The sequence below is a fragment of the Oncorhynchus kisutch genome, linkage group LG28 (genome assembly GCF_002021735.2).
Source record: "Oncorhynchus kisutch isolate 150728-3 linkage group LG28, Okis_V2, whole genome shotgun sequence".
Lineage (NCBI taxonomy): Eukaryota > Metazoa > Chordata > Actinopteri > Salmoniformes > Salmonidae > Oncorhynchus > Oncorhynchus kisutch.
In genome coordinates this window covers 36,735,453-36,762,736 of record NC_034201.2, presented here as the reverse complement: position 1 = coordinate 36,762,736, position 27,284 = coordinate 36,735,453, and the positions used below count along the sequence as shown (strand labels likewise).

General features: G+C 44.0%; 1 protein-coding gene across 1 annotated transcript; it reads right to left on the bottom strand.

Moving 5' to 3' along the window:
- Nucleotides 1-4,005: 4,005 nt before the first annotated feature.
- LOC109873394 (myotonin-protein kinase) lies at nt 4,006-27,069 on the bottom strand. The gene is made up of 14 exons (XM_031808413.1): nt 25,734-27,069; nt 19,512-19,603; nt 19,342-19,425; nt 14,314-14,409; nt 13,959-14,107; nt 13,454-13,547; nt 12,918-13,115; nt 12,160-12,408; nt 11,884-11,963; nt 11,653-11,749; nt 10,844-11,013; nt 6,372-8,824; nt 5,662-5,736; nt 4,006-5,309 (listed from the first exon to the last, which is right to left on the bottom strand). The coding sequence occupies exons 1-12, from the start codon at nt 25,900-25,902 to the stop codon at nt 8,605-8,607; spliced, it is 1,698 nt and encodes a 565-aa protein (XP_031664273.1). The 5' UTR covers nt 25,903-27,069; the 3' UTR covers nt 4,006-5,309; nt 5,662-5,736; nt 6,372-8,604.
- Between the last annotated feature and the right edge of the window lie 215 nt (nt 27,070-27,284).

The following is a 27,284-nucleotide window of genomic DNA, read 5'->3' as shown; positions in this document are numbered from 1 at the left end:
TTCACTGAAAGAATAAGCGTTTTGTTTTTGAAATGATAGTTTCCGCATTTGACCATATCAATGACCTAAGGCTCGTATTTCTGTGTGTTTATTATATTAGAATTAGTTCTGATGTGATATTTAATAGAGCAGTCTGACTGAGTGGTGGTAGGCAGCAGCAGGCTCGTAAGCATTCATTCAAACAGCACTTTCCTGCGTTTGCAAGCAGCTCTTCGCAATGCTTGAAGCACAGCACTGTTTATGACTTCAAGCCCATCAACTCCTGAGATTAGGCTGGCAATACTACAGTGGCTATAAGAACATCCAATAGTCAAAGGTATATGAAATACAAATGGTATAGAGAGAAATAGTCTTACATATTCCTATAATAACTACAACCTAAAACTTCTTAACTGGGACTATTGAAGACGATGTTAAAAGGAACCACCAGCTTTCATATGTTCTCATGTTCTGAGCAAGGAACTTAAACGTTAGCTTTTTTACATGGCATATATTGCACTTTTACTTTCTTCTCCACACTGTTTTTGCATTATTTAAACCAAATTGAACATGTTTCATTATTTATTTTTACTAAATTGATTTTATTTATGTATTTATTAAGTTAAAATAAAAATGTTCATTCAGTATTGTTGTAATTGTCATTATTACAAATATGTATATATAAAAAATTGTCCGATTAATCGGTATCTGCTTTTTTTGGGGTCCTCCAATAATCGGTATCGGTATCGGCGGTGAAAAAATCATAAACGGTCGACCTCTACATTCCACTACTTTCCCCAATACTACACATTCCTTCGTCTCATGCCCTTCTGTATGTTTCTCACACATTGGACCCTCCCTCTTACACAATGCTGCCACATGCCCATAAGCTTGACACCTGTAACATCGTAATGTATTCGGGACATACACTTGTATAGGATAACATATATCCTAACTTCACTTTGTCGGGCAAAGACTCAACTTCAAAACTCAAAAGAACAGACAATGACTCTTCTGTTTCCCCACTCTCGCCACCCTGTCTGCGTCGTATCAAATTTCGAGCATCACATACACCGGGAATCTTTCCCCTCAGCTGATCAACTTTTATATTTACTGCTACCCAAGTTATCACCCCTTTCATTGGTGCCCTTATCTTGAGAACAAAACAAGTCACTTTTCTTTCCCCCATTCGTTTTACAACGAGCGCATTCTCCCTCTGCCCAACAGAAACACTAACAATTATCATTAGACCACTTCTGGTTACCCTCATCGATTCCACATGACCCAACTCTTTTGTCACCCACCATGAAACCACAAATGGATCAGCCAAAAGGCAAGAGTCCACTTTTAACAATAAACTTCACTCCTACTGTCACAGACTCTTCTTTTTCCTGTACATACCTCGGTCTCCGATAACTTCACAGCACCTACCACCTCCGATACTTCACCCTCATTCACTTCCTTTTCTCCTCCTGTCTTCAGCTCCTTCTGCTTACACTTTCTACCATTCTTCTTCAACAAACCATCTCCCTTATTTTCCACCATTTTTATCCGACTCAAGCTCACCCTCTTCTTCCCTCTCTCTCTTAGACCTCCTCTCCCTCTCTTTTTCCCTCCATCCCTCCTCAGTTTTCCAAGTATAAGTATCCTTATGATAATACTGCTGCCCTACTCCTGACACCCATCTTGTTCTTGCTTTCTCTAGGGACTCCTTGCCCCCCTTCCTTTTAATCACTATAATTGAAGGTTTGATTGTTGGTAGCCTAATAAGCTAATATAGACCGTAGCACATTTGATGATCATAATTTGAATTGAAATGATTTGAAACACAATTGAAAATGTTGACAACAGGAAAAATGTTCATAGGAAATAGTAATCACAGCAAAAAGTGTAGTAATTCCCTTCAAAATGAATATGCGTGTTTTATCCTTTTTCGACCACATAGGGGCGATATTGGCTTACGTCTCACTTCATTCAAGAGATAGATCCACAATAAATACTTTATTAGTATAATCAATATGGTTTCCAAATGATTATTAAATAGGTGCAGAAAAACTTTAAGGCATCTCAGTAATCAAATATAATACCACTTCTTTTAAAGCAAATGAAGTAAGAAAGAGAAAAAAATAACTTTAGTGCCCAGTGATTGAACAGTCGTGTAATGCCTCATGCACATCTCAAATATTGCTCACATAGAAAAGGCCGTGTAAGCTATGGTGAATATTTTGTAGCATACAGCAATTCTCTCACCAAAATCCGGTATTATTCTCTCGCATGCTTCACCGTCCAAAGGACCATATTAGGCCTATATGATTTAACATGGCTTTCCCTAACAGCAAGGTGCATAGCATTTTGGCAGTATGATCTATAGCTACCACAGTATACATTTTGTGGATTTAAACCAATATTCTTGCGATCATTAATTGGCTATACTGTACTCTAACCAGAATAGCAAACTTTCCTTCATACCATTGCCTTCCTTGTGCCCCATTGCCCCCAATCATGTATTCTAACAGTTGAAGTCGAAGTTTACATACACTTAGGTTGGAGTAATTAAAACTCGTTTTTCAAACACTCCAAATATTTCTTGTTAACAAACTATAGTCTTGGCAAGTCGGTTAGGACATCTACTTTGTGCACGACACAAGTAATTATTCCAACAATTGTTTACAGACAGATTATTTCACTTATAATTCACTGTAACACAATTCCAGTGGGTCAAAAGTTTACATACACTAAGTTGACTGTACCTTTAATCATCTTGGAAAATTCCGTTAAATTATGTAATGGCTTTAGAAGCTTCTGATAGGCTAATTGACATCATTTGAGTCAATTGGAGGTGTACCTGTGGATGTATTTCAAGTCCTTCCTTCAAACTCAGTTCCTCTTTGCTTGACATCATGAGAAAATCAAAAGAAATCAGCCTAGACCTCAGAAAATAATTTGTAGACCTCCACAAGTCTGGTTCATCCTTGGGAGAAATTTCCAAACGCCTGACGGTACCACGTTCATCTGTACAATCAATAGTACGCAAGAATAAACACCATAGGACCACGCAGCCGTCATACCGCTCAGGAAGGAGACGCGTTCTGTCTCCTAGAGATTAACGTACTTTGGTGCGAAAAGTGCAAATCAATCCCAGAACAACAGCAAAGGACCTTGTGAAGATGTTGGAGGAAACAGGTACAAAAGTATCTATATCTACAGTAAAATGAGTCCTATAGCAACATAACCTGAAAGGCCGCTCAGCAAGGAAGAAGCCACTGCTCCAAAACCGCCATAAGAAAGCCAGACTACGGTTTGCAACTGCACATGGGGACAAAGATCGTACTTTTTGTAGAAATGCCCTCTGGTCTGATGAAACAAAAATAGAACTGTTTGGCCATAATGACCATCGTTGTGTTTGGAGGAAAAAGGGGGAAGCTTGCAAGCCGAAGAACACCATCCCAACCGTGAAGCACGGGGTGGCAGCATCATGTTGTGGGGGTGTTTTGCTGCAGGAGGGAGTGGTGCACTTCACAAAATAGATGGCATCATGAGGAAGGGAAAACGATGTGGACACATTGAAGCAACATCTCAAGACATCAGTCAGAGGAAGTTAAACCTCGGTCACAAATGGGTCTTCCAAATGGACAATGACCCCAAGCATACTTCAAAGTTGGCAAAATGGCTTAAGGACAACAAAGTCAAGGTATTGGAGTGGCCTTCACAAAGCCCTGACCTCAATCCTATAGAAAATTTGTGGGCAGAACTGAAAAAGCGTGTGCAAGCAAGGAGGCCTACAAACCTGACTCAGTTACACCAGCTCTGTCAGAAGGAATGGGCCAAAATTCACCCAACTTATTGTGGGAAGCTTGTGGAAGGCTACCCAACACGTTTGATCAAGTTAAAGAATGTAAAGGCAACGCTACCAAATACTAATTGAGTGTATGTAAACTTCTGACCCACTGGGAATGTGATGAAAGAAATAAAAGCTGAAATAAATAATTTGCTCTACTATTATTCTGACATTTCACATTTTTAAAATAAAGTGGTGATCCTAACTGACCTAAGACAGTGACTTTTTACGAGGATTAAATGTTTGGCTAAGGTGTATGTAAACTTCCGACTTCAACTGTACATCATCTATCCGAGCACTGGTTCAAGGCTTTACGTGCGGCTTGCTGACGCAGAGCCTTCCTACAACTTACACAGCCTTGATGTAGGAAGGCTCAGCATCAGCAAGCCCTGGACCTGAGCTAAGTGCAACCTTAAAGTGTAACCTTGCAATCCCAGAAATCGTAAAACACACCAACCTCCGATCTCTCTGTCCTTAGCCTTCAGTCAACATTTGCTTGGTATTGTTCTGTAGATGTTATCTATGTATTCCAAACAGGCCCATCTAATAGCATGCTTCCATCAAAGCCTGTAGTGCAACGAATACCTCTCACATTCAACACAATCCACTCTTACATGTATTTATACAAAGTAAACCACTAGATGATGCTGTTAAAAATGAATGACTGATGACTGTACCACATTAATATTGGACAAAATGCACCAATAATGTCCAGGTCTGCTGGAGAGTGTGTGCTTATGGAGTGGACTGATTGTCCCCTCTGGCTGTCACTTAAACCAGCAATGTCTCTTTGCTGTGGTGTCTTCTTGTTGTCAGAGCTTGCTTTTACCTCAGTCCGCTCAGAGATATAAGTGCCCACATAGCAACACTCGGAAAGCAACAGGCATCTATTAGTAGTCCAGGAGGAGATGTCCTTCATTAACATTTTCTATACCTCCCCATTCATTTTAAGCTAGTGACAGTCCTTAGCTTTCCTATGGTTATCCCACTGCTCCATGTTCCCCGTTACCCCATTCATGCCCAGCACTCTGCTCGCTCTTAATTCTATATATGGGACAAGTGCAATGAGCATAGCATTCGCTTTAACACCCGTCCACCATACTAGCTCAAAACTCTCTCCTTCAGAGGTACTGTAATAGGACTCTGTGGTGGATGCAGAGCAACATCATGCTGCTGCCTCTCCAGTGTGTTCTGTCCACTTCACGTTAAGCCCATTTCATCCCCACCCTTCATCCCTCCAGCCATGTGGTGCTCCTGTCCTGTTAGCCGAGGGGGTGTTTGGGGGAAGGGAGCAGCTGTAGCGTAGGGGGTGACACATCTGGGTCGCCCCTCGATCCCAAGAGGGGGAGGTAGCTAAACCAAGAGGGGAGGTGGGGGTGGGGGTGGGGGTTCAGGAGATCTCAGTACAGCAGTGTCTGTCCCAGGCTTGGAGATCTCCCCCCTTCGCACACACCAACAAGTAGGACTCACTTCTCTCCTGTGGCCAGCGCATCTGAGAGAGAGGGAGACAGAGGAGGAGAGGGAAGGGAGGGAGAGGGTGAGAGGAAGATAGAGAAGGAAAGGAGAGGGAGGGAGGGAGGGGAGCATGAAGGGGGAGAGATGGCGAAAGAAAGGTGGAGCCATTGTGGGAAGGAGGGGGAGATAGAGCAACAGTGCAAAGAGAGAGAGATGCAGTCATACAGTCATTTTTTCATCAAGTATATGGGTGTGTCAAATGGCACCCTATTCCCTATACTTTAGACCAGACCCCTGTTGTCCCTGGTCAAAAGTGCACTAAATAGGGAATTAGGGTATAATTTGGGACAAAAGCATAATTTCCAGTCCTCATGTTTCAAATCTCCTACCCTGTGAAACAGCAGCAGGTGGCGGTGGAGAGGGATCACCAGCGGGTAGTGACAGGCAGGGGGCGATTTCTTCCCCTGAAACACACTCACAGTCACGAACTGAACAGGATTGCAGGCCAGGGTACAGATGCAGTCTTTTTTTTGTGCGAGTCACAGCACAGCACAGCACAGCTTGCCGCACTCGCCTGGGTCAAAATCCGTGAGAGAAAGTCAGACACAAAATCATTTAATTGGCCCTGGGCATGACGAGGACTCGTTATTTCAGATTAATGCAGTGAAATATATTCGCCAGGCGAGTGTGGCATGCTGTGCTGTGACGTGCCCAAAACGCTTTATTTGGATAGTACAGTTATCCACTAACTCTCGCCCTACCCCTAACACTAGCTGTAGATCAGCAAGGCCTATAGACCGGCAAGTTGTAGACCATCTATAGAGGACTATCCAAATAAAGTGGGACCCATTGCAGGAGCAGAAATATGGGCTGGGTGTGAGTGGGGTAAGAGCTTGTTATGCTTTATTTGCACTACCTCTATATCCACATGGAAATGTACACACATTCTCTTTATATACCCCAAATAAGGCCAATGTTAGTTGCTAAAACAAGATGTTTCCAAAATGACCAAGCAGACAGCCAAATAGGTTGTTTGTTTGCCCTCAGAAAGCCTTTGATCATCTCAGAAAGAGAGAGAGAGAAAGAGAGTAAGTCTTACATCGTCCAGACAGTGTGCAGGCAGAGAAAGAGACGACGGGCAGACACACAGTTCTGTGATTGGAGAAGAGAGAGGTACATTAGAACAGCCCAAGGCTGGGTTTCCTAAAAGCATCGTAGCACTAAGATCATCTTAATTCCATTGAAACTAAAGGGACGAACGATGATCTTAGTCCTACAATGCTTTTGGGAAACCTAGCCCAAGAGAGCAGGGGCCTGTTCAGGAGGGTGAAAAGTTACAGGAATGTTCAGATAGAAATATATTGTGTAGAACAGATATGGTTGTCTGTCACCCAGAATTGGGGATTAGCTCTATCGTGTCAGCCCAGCTAGCACATAATGTTCTGAGAACCATACTGTATATTTCTTAGCGCTTGGTGAGAGCGTGGTTTTCCTATTGTTATTTTGCAGAAAACCTTCCCACAACATTCTGGGCATGGTGCACGATACCCAGCTAGCACATAACGTTCTGAGAACTATATGTTTCTTAGGTGGGAATTTCTGTACATCAGCATAACAATTTCTACGGGTTTCCTCATGGTTCTATTTAAAGTCATGTTCTCAGAACATCAGGAAAACATTCCATATAAATGACAAGAAAACATTATTAACATTCAAAAAAAGTTCTAAGAATGTTGTTTAAACACATATACATTCTGCTCTCAGCATCAACAAAACTATATCCTCTATCTTGTATGCTCAGGTGTGTTGGTCACGCCCACTAATTGGCCACATCTGATCTTGATGAGTGCTTGTTTCCTTTGAAATGGGGTCTGTTTGAATAGACTAAAATGAACATGGCATGCTAGCTCCATCCCGGTGGCGCAGTGGACTAATGCCATGGATAGAGAACAGAAGATCATTGGTTCAAATTTCTGATGCCGAGCCACAATAAAAATACATGTGTTTGCATGATTAATGCCTTAGGACACATGGAAATGAATTTGCTATCTGTACTTGAAGTTCAAAACAGTGTTATTAAAAGTCTTATTGAAACATGTTCTCAGAATATTATATTTAATTACCTTGAAATAACGTATAATTTCCGTTCTCAGAACTTTAATGAAATCTTTCAGGGAAAGTAGTAAAACGTTCTCAGAACCTCCCTACAACCCAAAAAATGAACATTCCCAGAACAGGCAAATTGTTTATTTCCGTTCTCAGAATCCTTTAAAAACATTCAGTTTTACCTGTCAGGAAACATATGACTTCGTTCCCAGAACCAATAGGAAACCAAAAACTTAAGTTTACACAACTTCCAAGGAGCCAAATAGCTGGGAGTTCTATTCCTCAGGACATTTCTATCTGCAGCATTCCTCAATGTTTGCCTACTGAACGTGGCCCAGGACTGAGTAGCTACACTTTTGCAGGAAACTGTTTTGGGTGGGTGCACTGCTGACGAGCCAGCTGTGAAAGTCACAACAACAACAAAAACATAAACAATTTCAGCAGCAGTGATTGCGTGAGTGAATGGGTGTGTGGAAGTGAGAGAGAGAAAGAGAGAATGTGATGAAAATGGAGTGATTGGAAAGGGCGTGAGGCTTTGCCAGTATTTCTTGGCAACTTTTTAAAAGTATAGTACGTAAATATGTTTATTATTTAATTAACAATGTTGTTTTCCCTTTAAACAAGCTAGCCGGTCCTGTTTATCTGCTTGTCAACAGCGCCTGTCATTTGGTGCGTTCTGGGAGTTGGGGTCCTCTAAAGGACTGAATGCATACAGCCCTCCATCCACACATCCATCCATTAGAAACCTACCCTGAAGGAGACCCCCAAACACTGCATCTTTAAAAGGCTCATTACGCTGTATTGATTTATAGAGAGGGAGGGCCAATGGCTGCATACCAGGCCTATTCTTAGAGGGGATATTTATTGTTCTGTTCTGGCCAAGGGCTCCAACATAAGCAGATGCTGCTTGGTGCTCCTGCTATGAAACACTATTTTTTCACAGTATGTGGCTCATATGGTCTGGAAATCCTACCATATCACATTTGTGTTGTTAGACACTGTTGCCTGTGAAGAGATGCTATAGCACTTATAGATGTCTATAGGATGAGGTAATGCTGCTACACAATTCCAGGGTTGTGTTCATAAGGCATCAAATGTATGAAAATGTTTTGAAAAAGGGAGGGACTAGCTGGATTCTTCCAATGAGAAAAGCTCATTTTAGTTTTCCGTTGCAAAACGGTTTTACACGTTTTCAGTTGTGTACTTTTATGAACACGACACAACCTTCAGGTCAAAAGTTCAAAATGGTTGGAAAAGAACCCAAGGAAGGATGATAGAACAGGCAATGATTCAAGTATGAGGGTTTTTTGAAGAGGAGATGAGGAGGGATGAGTGCTGGGTCCCTTGCCTGTCTCCTTGGGGGACTTCAGGCCCTGGATCTCCCCTCTCAGTCTCTCCATCTCTTTCTCCAGCTCTCCATTCCTCTTCTCTGCCTCTTGCAGCCGCCTACGTAGATGATTGGATAAGATCAGCTTTGAATACAATGGCTCTGGTATTGGCTATGAATACTCACCTAAATATCAAAAGGCATCATTACATTATAGCTTGTATTAGCTACATATAATGTACAGTGGCTTGGGAAAGTATTCACCCCCTTTGTCATTTTCCCGATTTTGTCGCCCTACAATCTGGAATTTAAATAGATTTGGGGGGGGGGGGGGGGGGGGGGGTTGTACAATTTCATTTACACAACATGCCTACCACTTTGAAGATGCTAAATATTTTTTATTGTGAAACTAACAAGAAATAATACAGAAAAACAGAAAACTTGAGGGTGCATAACTATTCACCCCCCCCCCCCCAAAAGTCAATACTTTGTAGAGACACCTTTTGCAGCAATTACAGCTGCAAGTCTCTTGCGTATGTCTCTATAAGCTTGGCACATCTAGCCACTGGGATTTTGGCCCATTCTTCAAGGCAAAACTGCTCCAGATCCTTCAAGTTGGATGGGTTCCGCTGGTGTACAGCAATCTTTAAGTCATACCACAGACTCTCAATTGGATTGAGGTCTGGGCTTTGACTAGGCCATTCCAAGACATTTAAATGTGTCCCCTTAAACCACTCGAGTGTCGCTTTAGCAGTATGCTTAGGGTCATTGTCCTGCTGGAAGGTGAACCTCCGTCCCAGTCTCAAATCTCTGGAAGACTGAAACAGGTTTCCCTCAAGAACTTCCCTGTATTTAGTGCCATCCATCATTCCTTCAATTCTGACCAGTTTCCCAGTGCCTGCCGATGAAACACATCCCCACACCATGATGCTGCCACCACCATGCTTCACTGTGGGAGGGGAGGGGATTGAACACTGATGGTGTTCTCGGGGTGATGAGAGGTGTTAGGTTTTTTTCTTTAAGCAATGTCTTTTTTCTGGCCAGTCTTCTGTAAAGCTCAGCTCTGTGGAGTGTGTGGCTTAAAGTGGTCCTATGGACAGATACTCCAATCTCAGCTGTGGCGCTTTGCAGCTCTTTCAGGGTTATCTTTGGTCTCTTTGTTGCCTCTCTGATTAATGCCCTCCTTGCCTGGTCCGTGAGTTTTGGTGGGCAGCCTTGTCTTGGCAGGTTTGTTGTGGTGCCATTTTCTTCCCATTTTTTGGTGGATTTAATGGTGCTCTGTGGGATGTTAAGTTTCTGATATTTTTTTGTAACCCAACCCTGATCTGCACTTCTCCACAACTTTGTCCCTGACATGTTTGTTGAGCTCCGTGGGCTTCATGGTGCCACTTGCTTGGTGGTGCCCCTTGCTTAGTGGTGTTGCAGACTCTGGGGCCTTTCAGAACAGGTGTTTATATACTAAGATCATGTGACAGATCATGTGACACTTAGATTGCACACAGGTGGACTTTATTTAACTAATTATGTGACTTCTGAAGGTAATTGGTTGCACCAGATCTTATTTAGGGAATTCGTAGCAGAGGGGGGAAAAATTGGCACGCACCACTTTTCCATTTTTTATTTTCGAGAATTCTTTGTCATTTTTTAAATTTCGCTTCACCAGTTTGGACTATTTTGTGTATGTCCATTACATGAAATCCAAATTAAAAATCAACTTAAATTACAGGTTGTAATGCAACAAAATAGTAAAAACTTTTGCAAAGCTACCCATTTGTCTGCTGGGTCTGTCAAGTATGAAAGGAAAAGGTGAGGGAGACTCATTTTTAGCAGTAGAGCAATACTGAAATAAAAGCATAGGCCCCATATCTACCTGTGTGTGCCTAACAATGTTTGTCCTTCTGCCATGTTGTGCTGCTGCCGTGTTATGTTGTCGTCTTAGGTCTCTCTTTATGTATTGTTGTCGTGTGTCTTGTCGTGATGTGTGTTTTGTCTTAGTTTTTTATTGTTTGCCTCTTGGTAGGCCGTCATTGTAAATAAAATGTGTTCTTAATTGACTTGCCTGGTTAAATAAAGGTTAAAAAAGGTTACCACATTTTTTTATATATGTATCTGTCTGTCTCACTCAGGAGTGATCTAACCTATGCAGATCCTCATCAAGTACTGAATTCTGGTTGTTCTCCTCCTCTTCCTCCTCTGTTGTGGTGTGAGTCGACACTGCAGTACCCTGCTCCAAGGCTAGGGGGAGCTCAAGCAGGGCAGGCAGGTTGTCAGGCGTGGTCAGGACATCTCTGAGCTGCCACATCTGACTCTGAAAGCCCACAGCACCCCTCTCAATGTTAGACATACACCGCCTGATAAAGGTTAACATTGTGTAGCCCTCAGCATCAGTGGAGGCTGCTGAGGGGAGAGCACAGGTTATGCTGAGCACAGGTGTTTGGTGGCACCTTAATAGGGGAGGACGGGCTCATAATCATGGCTGGAACAGAGCTAATGGAATGGCATCAAACCATGTGTTGGCATCAAACCATACCATTCCATCTATTCCGCTCCAGCCATTACCACGAGCCCGTCCTCCCCAATTAAGGTGCCACCAACCACCTGTGCTCAGCATAACCTAATCTAGCAGCCGTTAGTATTTATTGCATGCCTAACTTTGACGTATGCCACAAACACATTCAAGATGTTGCTAGCTCAGGAAGACCAAAGCATTTTTGTCACTGCTTAGTGACATATGAGATGAGGAAAGCACTTAGCGTTCCTGCATAAATAAATGCACATGTATGTGTAACAGGGTGGGAGTCCCAACCTACAGCTAACTAGCTAGTGGTTCCACATCGCTTACCCGACTACTCAAATTGTCCTTAGTAGCCAATCTAGCAGTTAGCATTCTAGTCTTGATTGTTAAAACGTAACTCAGCTAGTTGTTAGGTGTGGATAGTCAACCTACAAGCTTATCCTGGAAATTGAAGCTTGGCAACCCAAGGTGTCGCTGGTGGTCAATCTCCATCATGATGTCACGACTGCGATCCAAGGCACCTGTCTGTCTGTAAGAGATACAAAAAAAACAGAAAGAACAAAAGACAAAGAAAACATTATAATTGTGTTGATATAGTTTTGTATGACACCCCATTAATTTGGGGTACTTTGATACTGAGACAGTATATGATATGAATGTGACCTTGTAGCTGTGTAGGAGTAGCCAACGAAAGCCAGGTGAACTCCGATAGGGGCCTTGTCCATAACATCACTCAGTGTTTCCTGTAGAACACAAGACAGCATTACAAATAGAGTGCTTTATATGTTTATATGTTATCTGCTATATTTGCTTTTCAGGCTTGCTTCTGGAGCCATGTAATATTCTGTGGAGTTCCTTAAGGCTCTGTATTAGACTCCTTTACATTTAAATGGATCGTATATAGATTGTAGATTGTTTATTGACTTTTCAGATTAATACCATTTCACTGAGGCAGTCATCCAACACGTCAAAGTTGGAGGTGTCAGTGGCGTTGGAGACTTCAGGTTGGAAGGGTGCTGGAAGTTCATGCAGGGAGCCCCAGTCTAGTCCACAGAAGAAGGGGTGGGCCCTGAAGTCCCCAGAACCCCTGGCCCCCATACGAACCTCCCTCTCGCAGATTAGCCCCATGATGAGGGAACGGGCCTCTTCTGAAACCTCGGGGCCAGACGGGGGGAACTCAAAGTGCTCCTGGGGGGACATAATGGTTGGTTCCTCTTAGTTCTTCAGAGTTCTTTAGGTTTAAGCTCAATATATACCTCTTTGCACTCCTTGCAGATGTATAAGAAAATGGTCTCAAAGATCACTATGGTCCAATCCCAAATGGACTCCTAAACCCTACACCCCATGCACTTTAAAAATATATATATTTAAAAATAAAAAACGTTTTACACCCTATGCACTTGCAGAGATCTGATTGGTTTTGACAGGTGTAAGCAATATTATAATAGCTCTAGGAAGCTATGTGGAAGTTTCACCATACTGCTTGTACTAATTGAATTCTCTAATATCTCCACAAGTGTAGGGTTTAGGGGTAGATTTGGGATTGTAGTTATTGTTCGACATCCTTCCCTCTTCGTATTTCCTATGACTTTTTGCACTGATATCTACAGAAACATATGGAAAATGTTCTGATGACCCTCAACATGTTCTCTTGATCAATCTGTAAGATTAGTTTCTGTATAAAGTCATCATCGTACCTGGAAGTTCATGATCTTGGCGTAGGTCTCAGAGATGGAGTCTGCGTAGAAGGGTGTGGTCCCCTGCAGCATCTCGTAGGCACAGACCCCCAGGGCCCACCAGTCACACTCAGGGCCGTAGCCTCCCCCTCCCTCCACCGCACGCAGGATCTCTGGGGACAGGTAGTCGGGTGTGCCCACCGCCAGGGAAGAGTACACCTGCAAATACACAGACACATGTCAAGGCACACCAATGCATTTACAAAAGTTAGAATTCTATCTTCGGGATAGCTCCCTGAGCATTTACAAAAGTTAGAATTCTATCATCGGGATAGCTCCCTGAGCATTTACAAAAGTTAGAATTCTATCATCGGGATAGCTCCCTGAGCATTTACAAAAGTTGGAATTCTATCCTCGGGTTAGTTCCCTGAGCCTTGGCTTTAGCTCGAAGGGCTTACACAACCTTGTGACTCACAGTAGACCCAGGTTCAATACCCACTCTGTTACTTTTGCACAACAGAATTGTGAGTATTTTGTGGCCCTTTGGGTTCTCTCACCATGCCATCCTCCTGGACCCTCAGACAGGAACCAAAGTCCCCCAGCCTGACGTGGCCCTCCACCGTCAGCATGATGTTGTCAGGTTTGATGTCCCTGCAAAGGGGAGAGTGAAGGATGCAAATCTGACTATGCACATTCACAGGTCTGAACATTATTCTTACTGTTCCCAGGTCATCTATATGAGATTTCATAGCTAACGTACCCATGGTTCGTGGAACCCTAGACTCAGAACTTGCGGTGCATGGACCAAAATGAAACCATTAGATGACGTAGACAGTCCACACAAGTTCTATTATGCTTATTTATTCATGCATTCCAGAGTCAACAAACATTCTTTGAACCTCTCTTGTAGGTCCTCCAAAGTAAGGAACAATGTTCCCTGTTTTCTGAGAACACTTCTTCCAGAAAAATGACTGTTTTCAGAACATTACGGCGGTATTCTAGGAACACCACAAATAGTTTGCTGGAGTTTGTCATGTTGCCAGGTGTCTCTGACCAACTAACCTGTGCACATAGCCCATCCTGTGGATGGAGTCGATCGCCATGACCATCTCAGCCAAGTAGAACTGGGCCATGTCCTCAGGGATACGGTCGCCAAACTTACTGAGCAGGGTCAACAGGTCACCACCCACGTAGTAGTCCATCACCAGGTACTGAGAGAGAGAGAGCGAGAGTGAGCGAGAGAGATAGAGAGATGTGAAGAAGAAAAAATTAAGAGAAAGAAAGATTAAATTATTATCCCTTGGTGTATTTCAAGGGAAAGAAACTGAGGGAAGTGACTGAATCACACCAGGTAGACTGCAGTCAGATGTGAAGGCTGAAATGACCCTGATGTTTGCGATTTGTCACTAATACCCACCAGGTAATTGTCGTCCTGGAAGGCATAGTGCAGCTCTGTGATCCACCTTCGATCACCCTTCAGCAGAACCTCTCTCTCCTCCTGGTAACAAGCTGTCTACAGGACAGAAACACAAAGACGCAACACAGAGAGACAGATGGCCTCACATCCCAGCTTGGTTCCTTGGAAGTTGTGGGAACATACGTTTTTGGTTTCCCGTTGGTTCTGGGAATGAAGCCATAAGTTTCCTGACATGTAAAACGTAACGTTCTGAGAACGGTAGTGACATTTTTGCCTGTTCTGGGTTCGTTCCTTTTAGGGTTGCAGGGAGGTTCTGAGAACATTTTACTATGGTTTCCTGAAAGTTTTCCTGGGAGGCTTTATTAATGTTCTGCGAACAGAAATTATATCTTATTTGAAGGTAATTAACCTTCTATGGCATTACTTTTTATTTTGGGGGAAAAAAATATTTCACCCAATGTAGTTTTTTTTTGGGGGGGGGGGGGGGGGGGGGGGGGGGGGGGGTTGGGGGTCCCTGATAATATATCTATCATAAAATTTGTCGTCCATTCCCCCCACCCTACACCCCTGAACCAGACATTGGTTTGTTGCGTCAGGGCTGGAATAAGGAAAACAAGCGATATATGAATTAGAACAAAAGTTTTATTTTCCATAGAAACATATAAACCAACATCCAAATGACTGTCTGTAGGTTATTATTTTTTTTTTACCATTATTTAACCAGGCAAGTCAGTTAAGAACAAATTCTTATTTTCAATGACGGCCCTGTTCAGGGGCAGAACGACAGATTTGTACCTTGTCAGCTCGGGGGTTTGAACTTGCAACCACTCTAACCACTAGGCTACCCTGCCGCCCCATAGGGTTAGCCTATGTGTGTGGGTATATGTGCGAGTGAGCGTGTGTGTTTCAGTGTGTCTGAATGTGTGTTTTTCTGGGTTATTGTTTGAATCAGTGTTTCTCTTTTTGACAAAGCACACTCTGATTTCCAATTCTGTGTGGAACCTCAGGAAGCAATTTCTGGTGGATGTGAAACAGAGGTGGACATCACATTTCTGGCACTTGGCTTTTGGTGTACCTGTGCACCCTGGTACCTTGCATCTCCACTTCTTTTCAGCCAGACTCATCCAGTGGGCTGTGGCATCCAGGCGCACATCAGGGACTGGAATTGGAGCAGGGGTCCTTTCCTCCTCTTCTCCTCCTACTCACCAGCAATTGTGGAACTGGGACAACCTTTCTTGCACTCCAGACTCTTTCCACTTTTGCATAGGCCTTCAGCGATGTATGACCTGAAGGTATACAGCTTCATTTGTTCCTTCTTTCTCATGCCAGTGTCTTCACAATCTCTTCCGTAGAGCAGACAGGTTGTCACGATGATCATATCCAGGAAGTGGAACACCAGCCGGTGGTACCACTTCTTTGCTCTGATTTTGTTCCGGTACAGTGCACTCAGTGAGTCAAGCAGATCCACCCCACCAATATCCTTGTTGTATTCTTTCACCACAGTAGGGCAGGGGACGTTGGTGATCATCTTTCGCTTGAGATCCCACCTGTCAACCTCAGTTTTGTTTTGATGGCCTCCCTTCTATTCAGTATCATGGTGTCAGCAACTTGGGACACTCGGCAGACTTTGTTCCAAAACATGCGGGTGCCTGGTAAAGCAAACAACGACATGTACACCATAATACTCAGGAACTGCTCCAATTCTTTTGTTGTGAGGTTAAGGGGCTTGTTTGCATTACATTGTATTGCATATAAACTTGACAGGCCTACAATAACTTCCAGAATGTCTGATTCTGGGATCTACTCTTCCTGACTCTCCTCAAGCTCATGGTCCTCACTGTCAGAGGGAATGACCCTAACTGCTCGATGATGTTCCTTCCGCCCATAAAATGTTCTTGTGTCCATTTCCTGTAAGTATCAGTAGATAGTAAAGTAAAAACATTGACCATGGTCATAATTATGCATCCAAGCACATCTCCATACTTTAGCATGATATTGCCCGAACAATAGTGGACTAACTGCACAATGTTGCCCTGAGGCAACGAACCAAAAAACACTGTTTTAGTTTATAAATAAAAACAAAATAAGTCTGTAAACAATCAATCATACTTCTTTACATACTCATGCACATGCATATATTAAAAAAAACTGTTATTTAAATTTAAACATGTTAAAAAGTGATTTTATCTTACCAATTGGTGGCAATGTGTCCCATGAGGCTTTGCTTTCTGAAAGGACTGCTCCACCCCAGACAAAAGGTCACAATCACTTCAGCCCCTCATTTCATAGGACACAGACATGTCCGGTGATATTATATATATATACACTGCTCAAAAAATAAAGGGAACACTAAAATAACACATCCTAGATCTGAATGAATGAAATATTCTTATTAAATACTTTTTTCTTTACATAGTTGAATGTGCTGACAACAAAATCACACAAGAATTATCAATGGAAATCACATTTATCAATCCATAGAGGTCTGGATTTGGAGTCACACTCAAAATTAAAGTGGAAAACCACACTACAGGCTGATCCAACTTTGATGTAATGTCCTTAAAACAAGTCAAAATGAGGCTCAGTAGTGTGTGTGGCCTCCACGTGCCTGTATGACCTCCCTACAACGCCTGGGCATGCTCCTGATGAGGTGGCGGATGGTCTCCTGAGGGATCTCCTCCCAGACCTGGACTAAAGCATCCGCCAACTCCTGGACAGTCTGTGGTGCAACGTGGTGGATGGAGCAACGTGGTGGATGGAGCGAGACATGATGTCCCAGATGTGCTCAATTGGATTCAGGTCTGGGGAACGGGCGGGCCAGTCCATAGCATCAATGCCTTCCTCTTGCAGGAACTGCTGACACACTCCAGCCACATGAGATCTAGCATTGTCTTGCATTAGGAGGAACCCAGGGCCAACCGCACCAGCATATGGTCTCACAAGGGGTCTGAGGATCTCATCTCGGTACCTAATGGCAGTCAGGCTACCTCTGGCGAGCACATGGAGGGCTGTGCGGCCCCCCAAAGAAATGCCACCCCACACCATGACTGACGAACCGCCAAACCGGTCATGCTGGAGGATGTTGCAGGCAGCAGAACGTTCTCCACGGCGTCTCCAGACTCTGTCACGTCTGTCACATGTGCTCAGTGTGAACCTGCTTTCATCTGTGAAGAGCACAGGGCGCCAGTGGCGAATTTGCCAATCTTGGTGTTCTCTGGCAAATCCCAAACGTCCTGCACGGTGTTGGGCTGTAAGCACAACCCCCACCTGTGGACGTCGGGCCCTCGTACCACCCTCATGGAGTCTGTTTCTGACCGTTTGAGCAGACACATGCACATTTGTGGCCTGCTGGAGGTCATTTTGCAGGGCTCTGCTCTGGCAGTGCTCCTCCTGCTCCTCCTTGCACAAAGGCGGAGGTAGTGGTCCTGCTGCTGGGTTGTTGCCCTCCTACGGCCTCCTCCACGTCTCCTGATGTACTGGCCTGTCTCCTGGTAGCGCCTCCATGCTCTGGACACTATGCTGACAGACACAGCAAACCTTCTTGCCACAGCTCGCATTGATGTGCCATCCTGGATGAGCTGCACTACCTGAGCCACTTGTGTGGGTTGTAGACTCCGTCTCATGCTACCACTAGAGTGAAAGCACCGCCAGCATTCAAAAGTGACCAAAACATCAGCCAGGAAGCATAGGAACTGAGAAGTGGTCTGTGGTAACCACCTGCAGAACCACTCCTTTATTGGGGGTGTCTTGCTAATTGCCTATAATTTCCACCTGTTGTCAATTCCATTTGCACAACAGCATGTGATATTTATTGTCAATCAGTGTTGCTTCAGTTGTGGACAGTTTGTGTTGCTTCAGTAGTGGACAGTTTGATTTCACAGAAGTGTGATTGACTTGGAGTTACATTGTGTTGTTTAAGAGTTCCCTTTATTTTTTTGAGCAGTGTGTATATATAAATATATACATATATAAAAAAATATTATCAAAAAGGGGTGCTGTGAGGTCCAAAAAGGTAGTTTGTTACCATGCCATAGAAGGTTAAATAACATTCTGAGAACAATAAGATTTTTAATAACACTGTTTGCGTTAACTGTTTTGAACTCCAGCCATATATAGCAAATTCATTTCCATGTGTCCTAAGGCAGTGTTTCCCAACCCTGGTCCTCGAGCACCCTCAACAGTACACCGTTTTTTGTGGCCCTTGACAAACACACCTCAGGGAACCATTTGAGAGCAGTACTTTACATAGAACTAAAAGGAAACCTGTAGGAAACGTTACTCTAAAGTACTGAAATTCCCTCAGAAAAAACTTTCTTAATGTTCTCAGAACTATTTCAGAACATTCCCAATGTCAAACCAGTTGGAGAACGTTCCTAGAACATTACTAAAAATGTAATCAAATGTAACCATGTTTGAACTTTTAGTAAATGTTCTGTTAAAGTAATGAAACACCAAGAAAATAAAGTTATTTTAATGTCTTTAAATTTGCTGAGAATTTTCCAAAGCCAAGCAACTATCCTGCACCATTTCTAGAAAGTTGTGGGAAGGTTGTATTGCAAAATAACCATAGGACAACATTCTCAGAACGTTATGTGCTAGCTGGGATGTTGTTTTACAGTAGACGCAAGAAGCAACAAAGAAGTTGGTTCTAATACAAAATGTATCCGTTGTTATGTGAATAGTAAAACCCACTAAGGACAGACATTATTTTAATGTCTAGTTTCAAATGACATTTGATTGAGTTGTCAATGAATGTGAATTCAACTTGAAAACAAGAAACATTTTAACCATGTCATTATATTTAGCTTTAAAATGATAAAATATTGTTACTTACACCAGATAAGTGCAGTGAAACGTGTTGTTTTACAGGGTAGACCATAGCTTAAAAATTCTTTATGTTGATTTTTGCAAATCCAATCAGTTTTCCATGTTGATTCAATGTCATCACACTTATTTTTTTGTCGTTGAAACGGAGTCGATTCAACCAGTTTGTGCCCAGTGGGAAGGTTCCTGTGTGTGTGTGTTTACCTCTCCTCGCTTCAGCATGTCCCACTTATTCATAATCTTCAGCGCGTACACTTGCTGTGTGCTACGCATCCTCGCCACAGCCACCTATAAATACAGCAACACACACGTTACCACGGAGATAAGATTCAATTGTCCAAAGTGCACCTTGACTTTTGGCGGTGTCCTCTCACCTCACTGAAGGTCCCTCGACCAATCACCTTCAAGATGTGGAAGTCATCCCTCTTGATGCGTGTCTTCTTCACCTGCCTCACCAGGGGCTCCGCTGTGATTGGAGGAGAGAGGGCAGAGAGGCTTTTGATTTCACGAGAAAAGACATGGAAAGCGGGTATTTGAAAATAAATCAATTCTAACTAGGGTCAACCTTTGTATGGAGAATATATTTTAGACACTCACATCCTCCAAAAGCAGGCCTGACAAGCCTGGCGTAAGGACTAGATCTAGACACTGTGCTTGTTTATGTAGATGGCCCTCATCACACACACACACACACACACACACACACACACACACACACACACACACACACACACACACACACACACACACACACACACACACACACACACACACACACACACACACACACTGTTAACAAGAAGACCTCCGGGCATCCTGGCAAAAGCTGTCTGTTTCCTTTAACCTTTCAAACAAACACTTCCAAGTGTCATGGGTCACCAGCCTCCTATGAAATACAACCCAGAAACAGCCAAAACACACGCATGTGTATTTTTGTGTGTGGTTGGAGAGACTGTGGATCAGATGGTAGAGCATGAAATTTGCAATGCCAGAGTCGTGGGTTCGATTCCTGCTAGACCACCACGCTAAAAATGTATGCTCATATGACAGTAACAAGCAGATCCCCTTTAAGGCACTGGTGTTCTGAAATAGTCTAAGAATAGCTACCACCGTTTAATACTTTTTTAAGGCAAGTTTTCCAGACCCTTGGTTTTCTTTTTTTCTTCACTCCCTTCTCCTGTGGGGAGGAATGCGAGCGAGACCAAGGCAACAGTATAAACTGTTTTAGTGGGGAGAGAGAGAGGGGGAGAGAGAGAGAGATTGAGAGAGAGAGAGGAAAAGAGAAATGGAGAGAAGGTTCCAGACCCACTCAGCCTTTCAGGCATCTTGTAGAAACAACCAAATATTTTGGCTTCCTTGAATGTGTCCCAAATGGCTCCCTATTCCCTATATAGTGCCCATAGAGCTTTAGTCAAAAGTAGTGCCCTATGTAAGGAATAGGGTGCCATTTGGGATGCAGAATAAAATTCCTTTATAGACTTCTAGAATGGAGCGATGTACTTGTGCACAGCGGCTGTTGTGACTGGCATGTGACTGTAGATTTGGGGAATCTGTTCAGGATTTTCATCAGGACCAATACCAACAATGTGGACAGCCAATATTGAGGCTGTACAAAACCATCTTTTTAGCTCATAGCAATGCTTTGGAACACCCAAGAACAGTGGATCTTAATACTTTGCATGCGGTGACCCATATAAAAACTTGTTTATTGGACCCTCAACACATTTCTTGCGACTCTCCAGATGACTAAGGCCATTTCTGCAACCCAGCCATCAGACCTGGGTTCAAATCCTTTAAGCATTTGCTTTAGCCAGCCTAGAATACCGGATTGGCGTTGTTTGCACATTTGGGACAATTGTATTGGTTCCAATGTGCCAGGCAAGCTTAATCAAAAGCAGTGTAGGAACCCACCAGCCTCTCTCTACATGTCAGAGAATGACTCCGGGGTGAAGTTTCACTTGGACGCTGATCTTGCGTCAGTTTAGCATTTTCCTCACTAATGGTTAAGGTTAGGATTGTGGGAGGGGGAGCTGATCCTAGATCTTTACCTAGGGGAAACTTCACCCAGGAGTGTCAGCAGGACATGCTTGGTTGATGAGAGATGATGATTGTAAAACCACAGGAGAGGATATGGGGTCAGAAATCACCATTCTTCCTTTCCACCCATCCTGCCCAGCTGTATTCCCCTTCTCACACACACACACACACACACACACACACACACACACACACACACACACACACACACACACACACACACACACACACACACACACACACACACACACACACACACACACACACACACACACACACATACATACACACACACCACACCCACTGGTTGACAGAAAACAGGGCCTGATGGAAAGTATGGTATGGTGTGAGGTGGGGTGGGGGTGGGGGGGACGCTGAGAGTCTTTCCTCCCCTCTCCTCTGCTTTCCCGCCTGTGTTGTTTACCCTAGTCCTTTAATGATGGAACAGTGCCAACCAGCCCAACCAGCGCACAGTGCCAACCAGACCAACCAGCACACAGCCTCATAAATGGACATGTCTTTCCTCCAGGGAGATGGAAAGAGACAGAGAGAGGAAAAGAGAGAGTGAGACAGGGGGGGGGGGGGGGGGGTCATGCCTGTTGCTATTTTTTTGTTAACTTTTTTATGGAGGTAAACATTCTCAAAAAGTTGAAAGATACAAGTAGAGGAACTGACTTGTCAAGGTTGGGTTACATCAGGTAAACCCTCTAGTCAAGGTTGGGTCACATCAGGTAAACCCTCTAGTCAAGGTTGGGTCACATCAGGTTAACCCTCTAGTCAAGGTTGGGTCACATCAGGTTAACCCTCTAGTCAAGGTTGGGTCACATCAGGTTAACCCTCTAGTCAAGGTTGGGTCACATCAGGTTAACCCTCTAGTCAAGGTTGGGTCACATCAGGTAAACCCTCTAGTCAAGGTTGGGTTACATCAGGTAAACCCTCTAGTCAAGATTGGGTCACATCAGGTAAACCCTCTAGTCAAGGTTGGGTTACATCAGGTTAACCCTCTAGTCAAGATTGGGTCACATCAGGTAAACCCTCTAGTCAAGATTGGGTCACATTAGGTAAACCCTCTAGTCAAGGTTGGGTCACATCAGGTTAACCCTCTAGTCAAGGTTGGGTCACATCAGGTTAACCCTCTAGTCAAGATTGGGTCACATCAGGAAAACCCTCTAGAGTCTGGAGTGACAGATGGGTAAGTTAGGTGACTTTTTTACAGCATCCACACAGCATCATTTGACTTTTGCAGAATCTATGTACCCCTTCCTCTATTTGGCATCTTATAACAAAGATCCTGATTTTTAGGGAGATGGTATAATCATGCAAAATATTCATGCGAAATACCAATATCATACAGAGGATAAGGAACTATCCCAGGTTGAATACTCATAGGTCCTCTGTAGCTGCTGACACATGATCATTCCATGATATCCCACTGGGCACAAACATCAGTTCAACGTCTATTTTTGATTTACATTTGTTTGAGTTGTCAACTAACATGATTTCAACGTGAAATCAACCAAAAATGTCACAATGACATTGGATTTAGGTAAACATTTGGGTGAAAATAATATAAAATTCCCTTACGGGGATTACTTTTTGCAAATACAATCAGTTTCCACGTTGATTCAGCATCATCACAAATATATATTTTTTAAATTACGTCGAAACAACGTTGATTCAACAATTTTTTCCCCAGTGCGTAATACATTTGTGGACAACCCTGGCTTTGCATCCTCAAAGCGGGAGAAATTATGTTATATGTTTTCCCTCCCCTTACATGCGGTCTATACACTGAAAGGTCAAAATAAGAAATTAGACTCTAATAAGACCTAAAACCCAGACTAAGACATGCATCGCTTTAGTCCTCTTGAACTACGTGCCAACAGTACCGGACACTTGTTTTACGGCAGCGAAAAGGTCTGAAAGTGGAAAAGGAGATTATTGGAGCCACAGCTTGTTTCTGAGCATGTTGACTCTGGCCATGTCCCCATCGAACACTCGTTCTGTTGTTAAGGCCATGTAGGGAGTGACCAGACCAGACCAAACCCTACACAGAGAGAGATAAAGAGAGATAAAGAGAGAGAGAGAGAGAGAGAGAGAGAGATGGGGGTAGGGGGAGAAAGAGGGAGAGAAGGGCACACACAGATACAGACCGAAAGATTCAGAGACAGAAAGAGACAGGTCACAGTGAGAGACGGACGGACGGACAGACAGACAGACTCTGGTGCTGGTTTGATCCTTGCTGACTGTGTTAAGCGGTTTGATCCTTGCTGACTGTGTTAAGCGGAGTTGAATGGAGATCTAACCTGTTCAGCCTAATCTAAGTTACCCTGCTGCATCACTGGTCATCCTTCCACATCTAACACTGTAATCACAGGAGGTTGGTGGCATCTTAATTGGGGAGGACGGGCTCGTGGTAATGACTGGAGCAGAATAAGTGGAATGGTATCAAATACATCATACACATGGTTTGCAGGTGTTTAATGCCATTCCATTTGCTCTGTTCCAACCATTATTATGAGTCGTCCTCCCCTCAGCAGCCTCCTGTGACTGTCATGTACCCTCATCCCACAGCGAGCCTGGACACATGCTCAGACCAAAATAGGAACCTCCATCACTGTGACATTTGATAGCCCTTGGACACTGGACTAAATCGCACACACACGGAAGCATGCGGACCCACACACACACAAACACCCAATTTTGTGTGCACACACGCACACATGCACGCACGCACGCACACACACACACACACACACACACACACACACACACACACACACACACACACACACACACACACACACACACACACACACACACACATTTATGAAGTATTTTGAAATACTGTACACTGAAAGTTAATTCAAAAGAGCACAGGAGAAATCAAGTCTGTAAGCACTGATCTGACATGGCATAGACTAGTGGAGCGATGCGGTGGAACCCTTTCCAACTGTGTCAGATCAGTGATTACTTCAGGGTAGGGAGGAGGAACATTGTATATACTGTGACATGTATTGCCATATGTGGACTCATTCACCGTATGTTACAGCATACAGTATGTCTGACTTAGTTGAGAGTTCATTGGCTTGGGTGACAAAAGCCAGAGAGATAGAGAGAGGAGACGGAGACGGAGACGGAGACGGAGACGGAGACGGAATTGGAGGATAAAGGTTGAAGGGTTGAAAAGAGCGGCGGGAAGATGTGAGGAGTTCTTCTCACATAGTCCATGTCCAACAGAGAAGCCAATGTTAGTAGCTTAAGGGGCAGTCAGTCAACAGTCCTGTCATTTCCTACTGTATGTGTGTGTGTGTGTGTGTGTGTGTGTGTGTGTGTGTGTGTGTGTGTGTGTGTGTGTGTGTGTGTGTGTGTGTGTGTGTGTGTGTGTGTGTGTGTGTGTGTGTGTGTGCATTAAGACTGACACCAGCTGAATTATCCCGGGGGATCATGAGGACTGGCAGAGGGTTACCAGAGGGGTGTTGGCTTGTACAACCTTGTTTCTGCACTGCACTCTTCTACTATGAGGTCAGTTTAGACTACACTTTAAATTATACAATGTGGTACAATGCTAATTGAAATACAGTCACCAACAACAAACCCATGCTGAGCACACCGTGCTCTATGTTCACGACACAGCCCATTGCAATACAACACTACATACACATCATTGGCAAGATGGTTGTATGATGTCTGGATGGGAGTTGTTGGATGAAGTGAAATCATTGCAGCTATTTTTGATCTGAAAGTGAGAACGAACACACACACATATACACATTCACACACACACACACACACACACACACACACACACACACACACACACACACACACACACACACACACACACACACACACACACACACACACACACACATATACACATTCACACACACGCACGCACGCACGCACACACACACACATACACACCCCTCGCCCCCACACACAACACTCAACCCCTACACACACAACCCTTGAACCCCCCACAAACAGCCCTCGCCCCAACACACACCCCTCCATCCCCCAACACACCCCTACGCCCCATACAAAGAGCCGTATGAGCAATGATGGAGCAATGCAGTCATCATACCATGCAGTACGTCTGTGTGTGTGTCATTGCCCTGTGAAACACAGTCCAGAGACCTCTCCTCCCATGTACACCCGCCATAAAGGGAGAAGAGAACCTGAGTGGTGTGTGTCACTGGGTTGCTATGTCTCATATGCACATTTTAACGTTTCCATACAGACTGACAGGAGGACGGGTCTGAATAATGACTCATGGGGGTGTTGTGATTTTGTGAAAACATAATGTGACAATCCAGGTACAAAAGAGTGTTTCTATCTTGTCTTCCTTTTGTATCGTTGCAAGAAATGTGTTTTCTTTCAAATACTTTAGGTGTTCTTAATTTCGTTTACATGGAGCAAAGAAACCAATGGATAATACCAAAAGTGCAAACTCCACACATTAGGCCTGCCGGATAAGCATATTCAAACACAGGCAGGTTTTAGACCCTCAACACACACACACACACAGAGTAAAGCTTTTGCAGTAAGACACTGACCCCATTGTAGGAAGCTCGAGACATACTTCTCCCTGGCAAGGGGTAATGAGTGGAACTCTTGGTACACCCCCACTAGCAGGTCCAACAGTGTCTGCAGTCCAACCGGCCCTGGGGCCTGGAGTTCCAACAGCAGTAGGTCTGAGTCACAAGGTCCTGGGCCCGCCGACATGCTGTTCAGCAGAGGAGGGCCTGGGTTCAGCGGTGCTGCGACTCCCTGGAGTCCATGGAGACTGGTGGCTGGTTCTGGAGTGGAGCTCTTCTAGCCACTGTCCCCTGTTTGTTTCACACCGGGGCTTCCTGTAGTTTACAGTGCCTCCCCGCTCTCTCTCTTCCTCCCTGTCTCTGTCACTCTCTCTTTCTCCCTCCCTCTCTCTCTCTCGATCCGGCAATCCTTGCTCTGTGCCCCTTGCAACTCCCCTGTCATCTGTCAGTCCTTCACTCTGTACAGTGTGTGTATTTGTGTTTGTGTGTGTGGGGGGGTGTGGTTGTGTGTGACTGCTGGGGGCTTACACCAGCTGAAATGTTCCACTGTCTGTCTGTCACTTTGTCTGTTTGTCTGTCTGTCTGTCTCTCTGTCTCTGTCTCTCCGCCCCCTTATTCTTCTCTCCCCGTGACTCTACGGTGTCTGTTAAGCATGCAGTTACTCCGACTCTAACTCCAGCCCTTTTTTGGTGCGTCCCTTCTCTCCCTCTCCTTCTTTCTCTCTCTCTCCTTCTGTCCAAATGCAGTGTCTGCAATATTACAGTAGATGGAGGATTGTGTTAATGTGTAAAAAAGATTGTCTCAATTTTTTCCTCCAAGTGACTTTTTGCTTTGTAATCTCCGTCTCCCGTCCTCCTCATACGTCAATTCTTCCGTCCTTCTAAAACTTCAAAGTTCAAAATATTCCACCTCTTTCACAGAATTGTATCTCCATTTTCTAGAACTGTATGTGGTCAAACCAAAACATACACTACTCTGTACCTCAGGTACATGCTTTATGGTCTCCTCAAATCTCACTACAGTTACAGAACTGTCCACGGTCCATGAGATATTTCGGTCCCTCAACCTTTTGCAGACCCTCCATCTCACCTCTCTCTCTCCTTCTGTCTTCACAGCCCTCCTCCCTACCTTCTTCATGCACTCTTTTCAGGGGCACAGTGGTTGTCCACTTCTCTTTTCCAGCTCACTGGCTCTGAAAATCCTCAACTCACTCAGTCTGTCCACCCGTATATTCTCTCTGTCTGTCTGTCCTTCTCTTCTCCCCCGGTGTCTGTCGCTCATTGTTTGTCTGTTAAGCTTTCCTCCCTCTCTCGTTCTCTCTCTCTCTTCCCAACTTTTCTGTTTTCATTTTTCCAGTGAACTGCCCCCTTCCTATACTTCTCTGTTTATAAATACATCACTGCTCCTGCCTCCCTCCCTTCAAATCAGCCTCTCTTTTCCTTTTCTTGTCTCTCTATTTTATTTGAATGTTTCATTGTTTTCATAGCACATCCTGCAGAAAGCATGCTTTATGCTGACGTATACTTACTGCTATTATAAACTGGTTACCAACTTAGTTAGAGCAGTAAA

Bases quoted from the DNA above. Each gene is read 5' to 3' on its own strand.
- LOC109873394 (XM_031808413.1), bottom strand. From the start codon at position 25,902: ATGTCGGCGGGCCCAGGACCTTGTGACTCAGACCTACTGCTGTTGGAA. The intron at 13,548-13,958 runs GTTAGTTGGTCA...TCCCCTTTGCAG, and splicing joins AGGATGGGCTATGTGCACAG to GGACATCAAACCTGACAACA. The intron at 11,750-11,883 runs GTCACATTCATA...TATCTCTTACAG, and splicing joins TACTCCTACACAGCTACAAG to ACAGACAGGTGCCTTGGATC.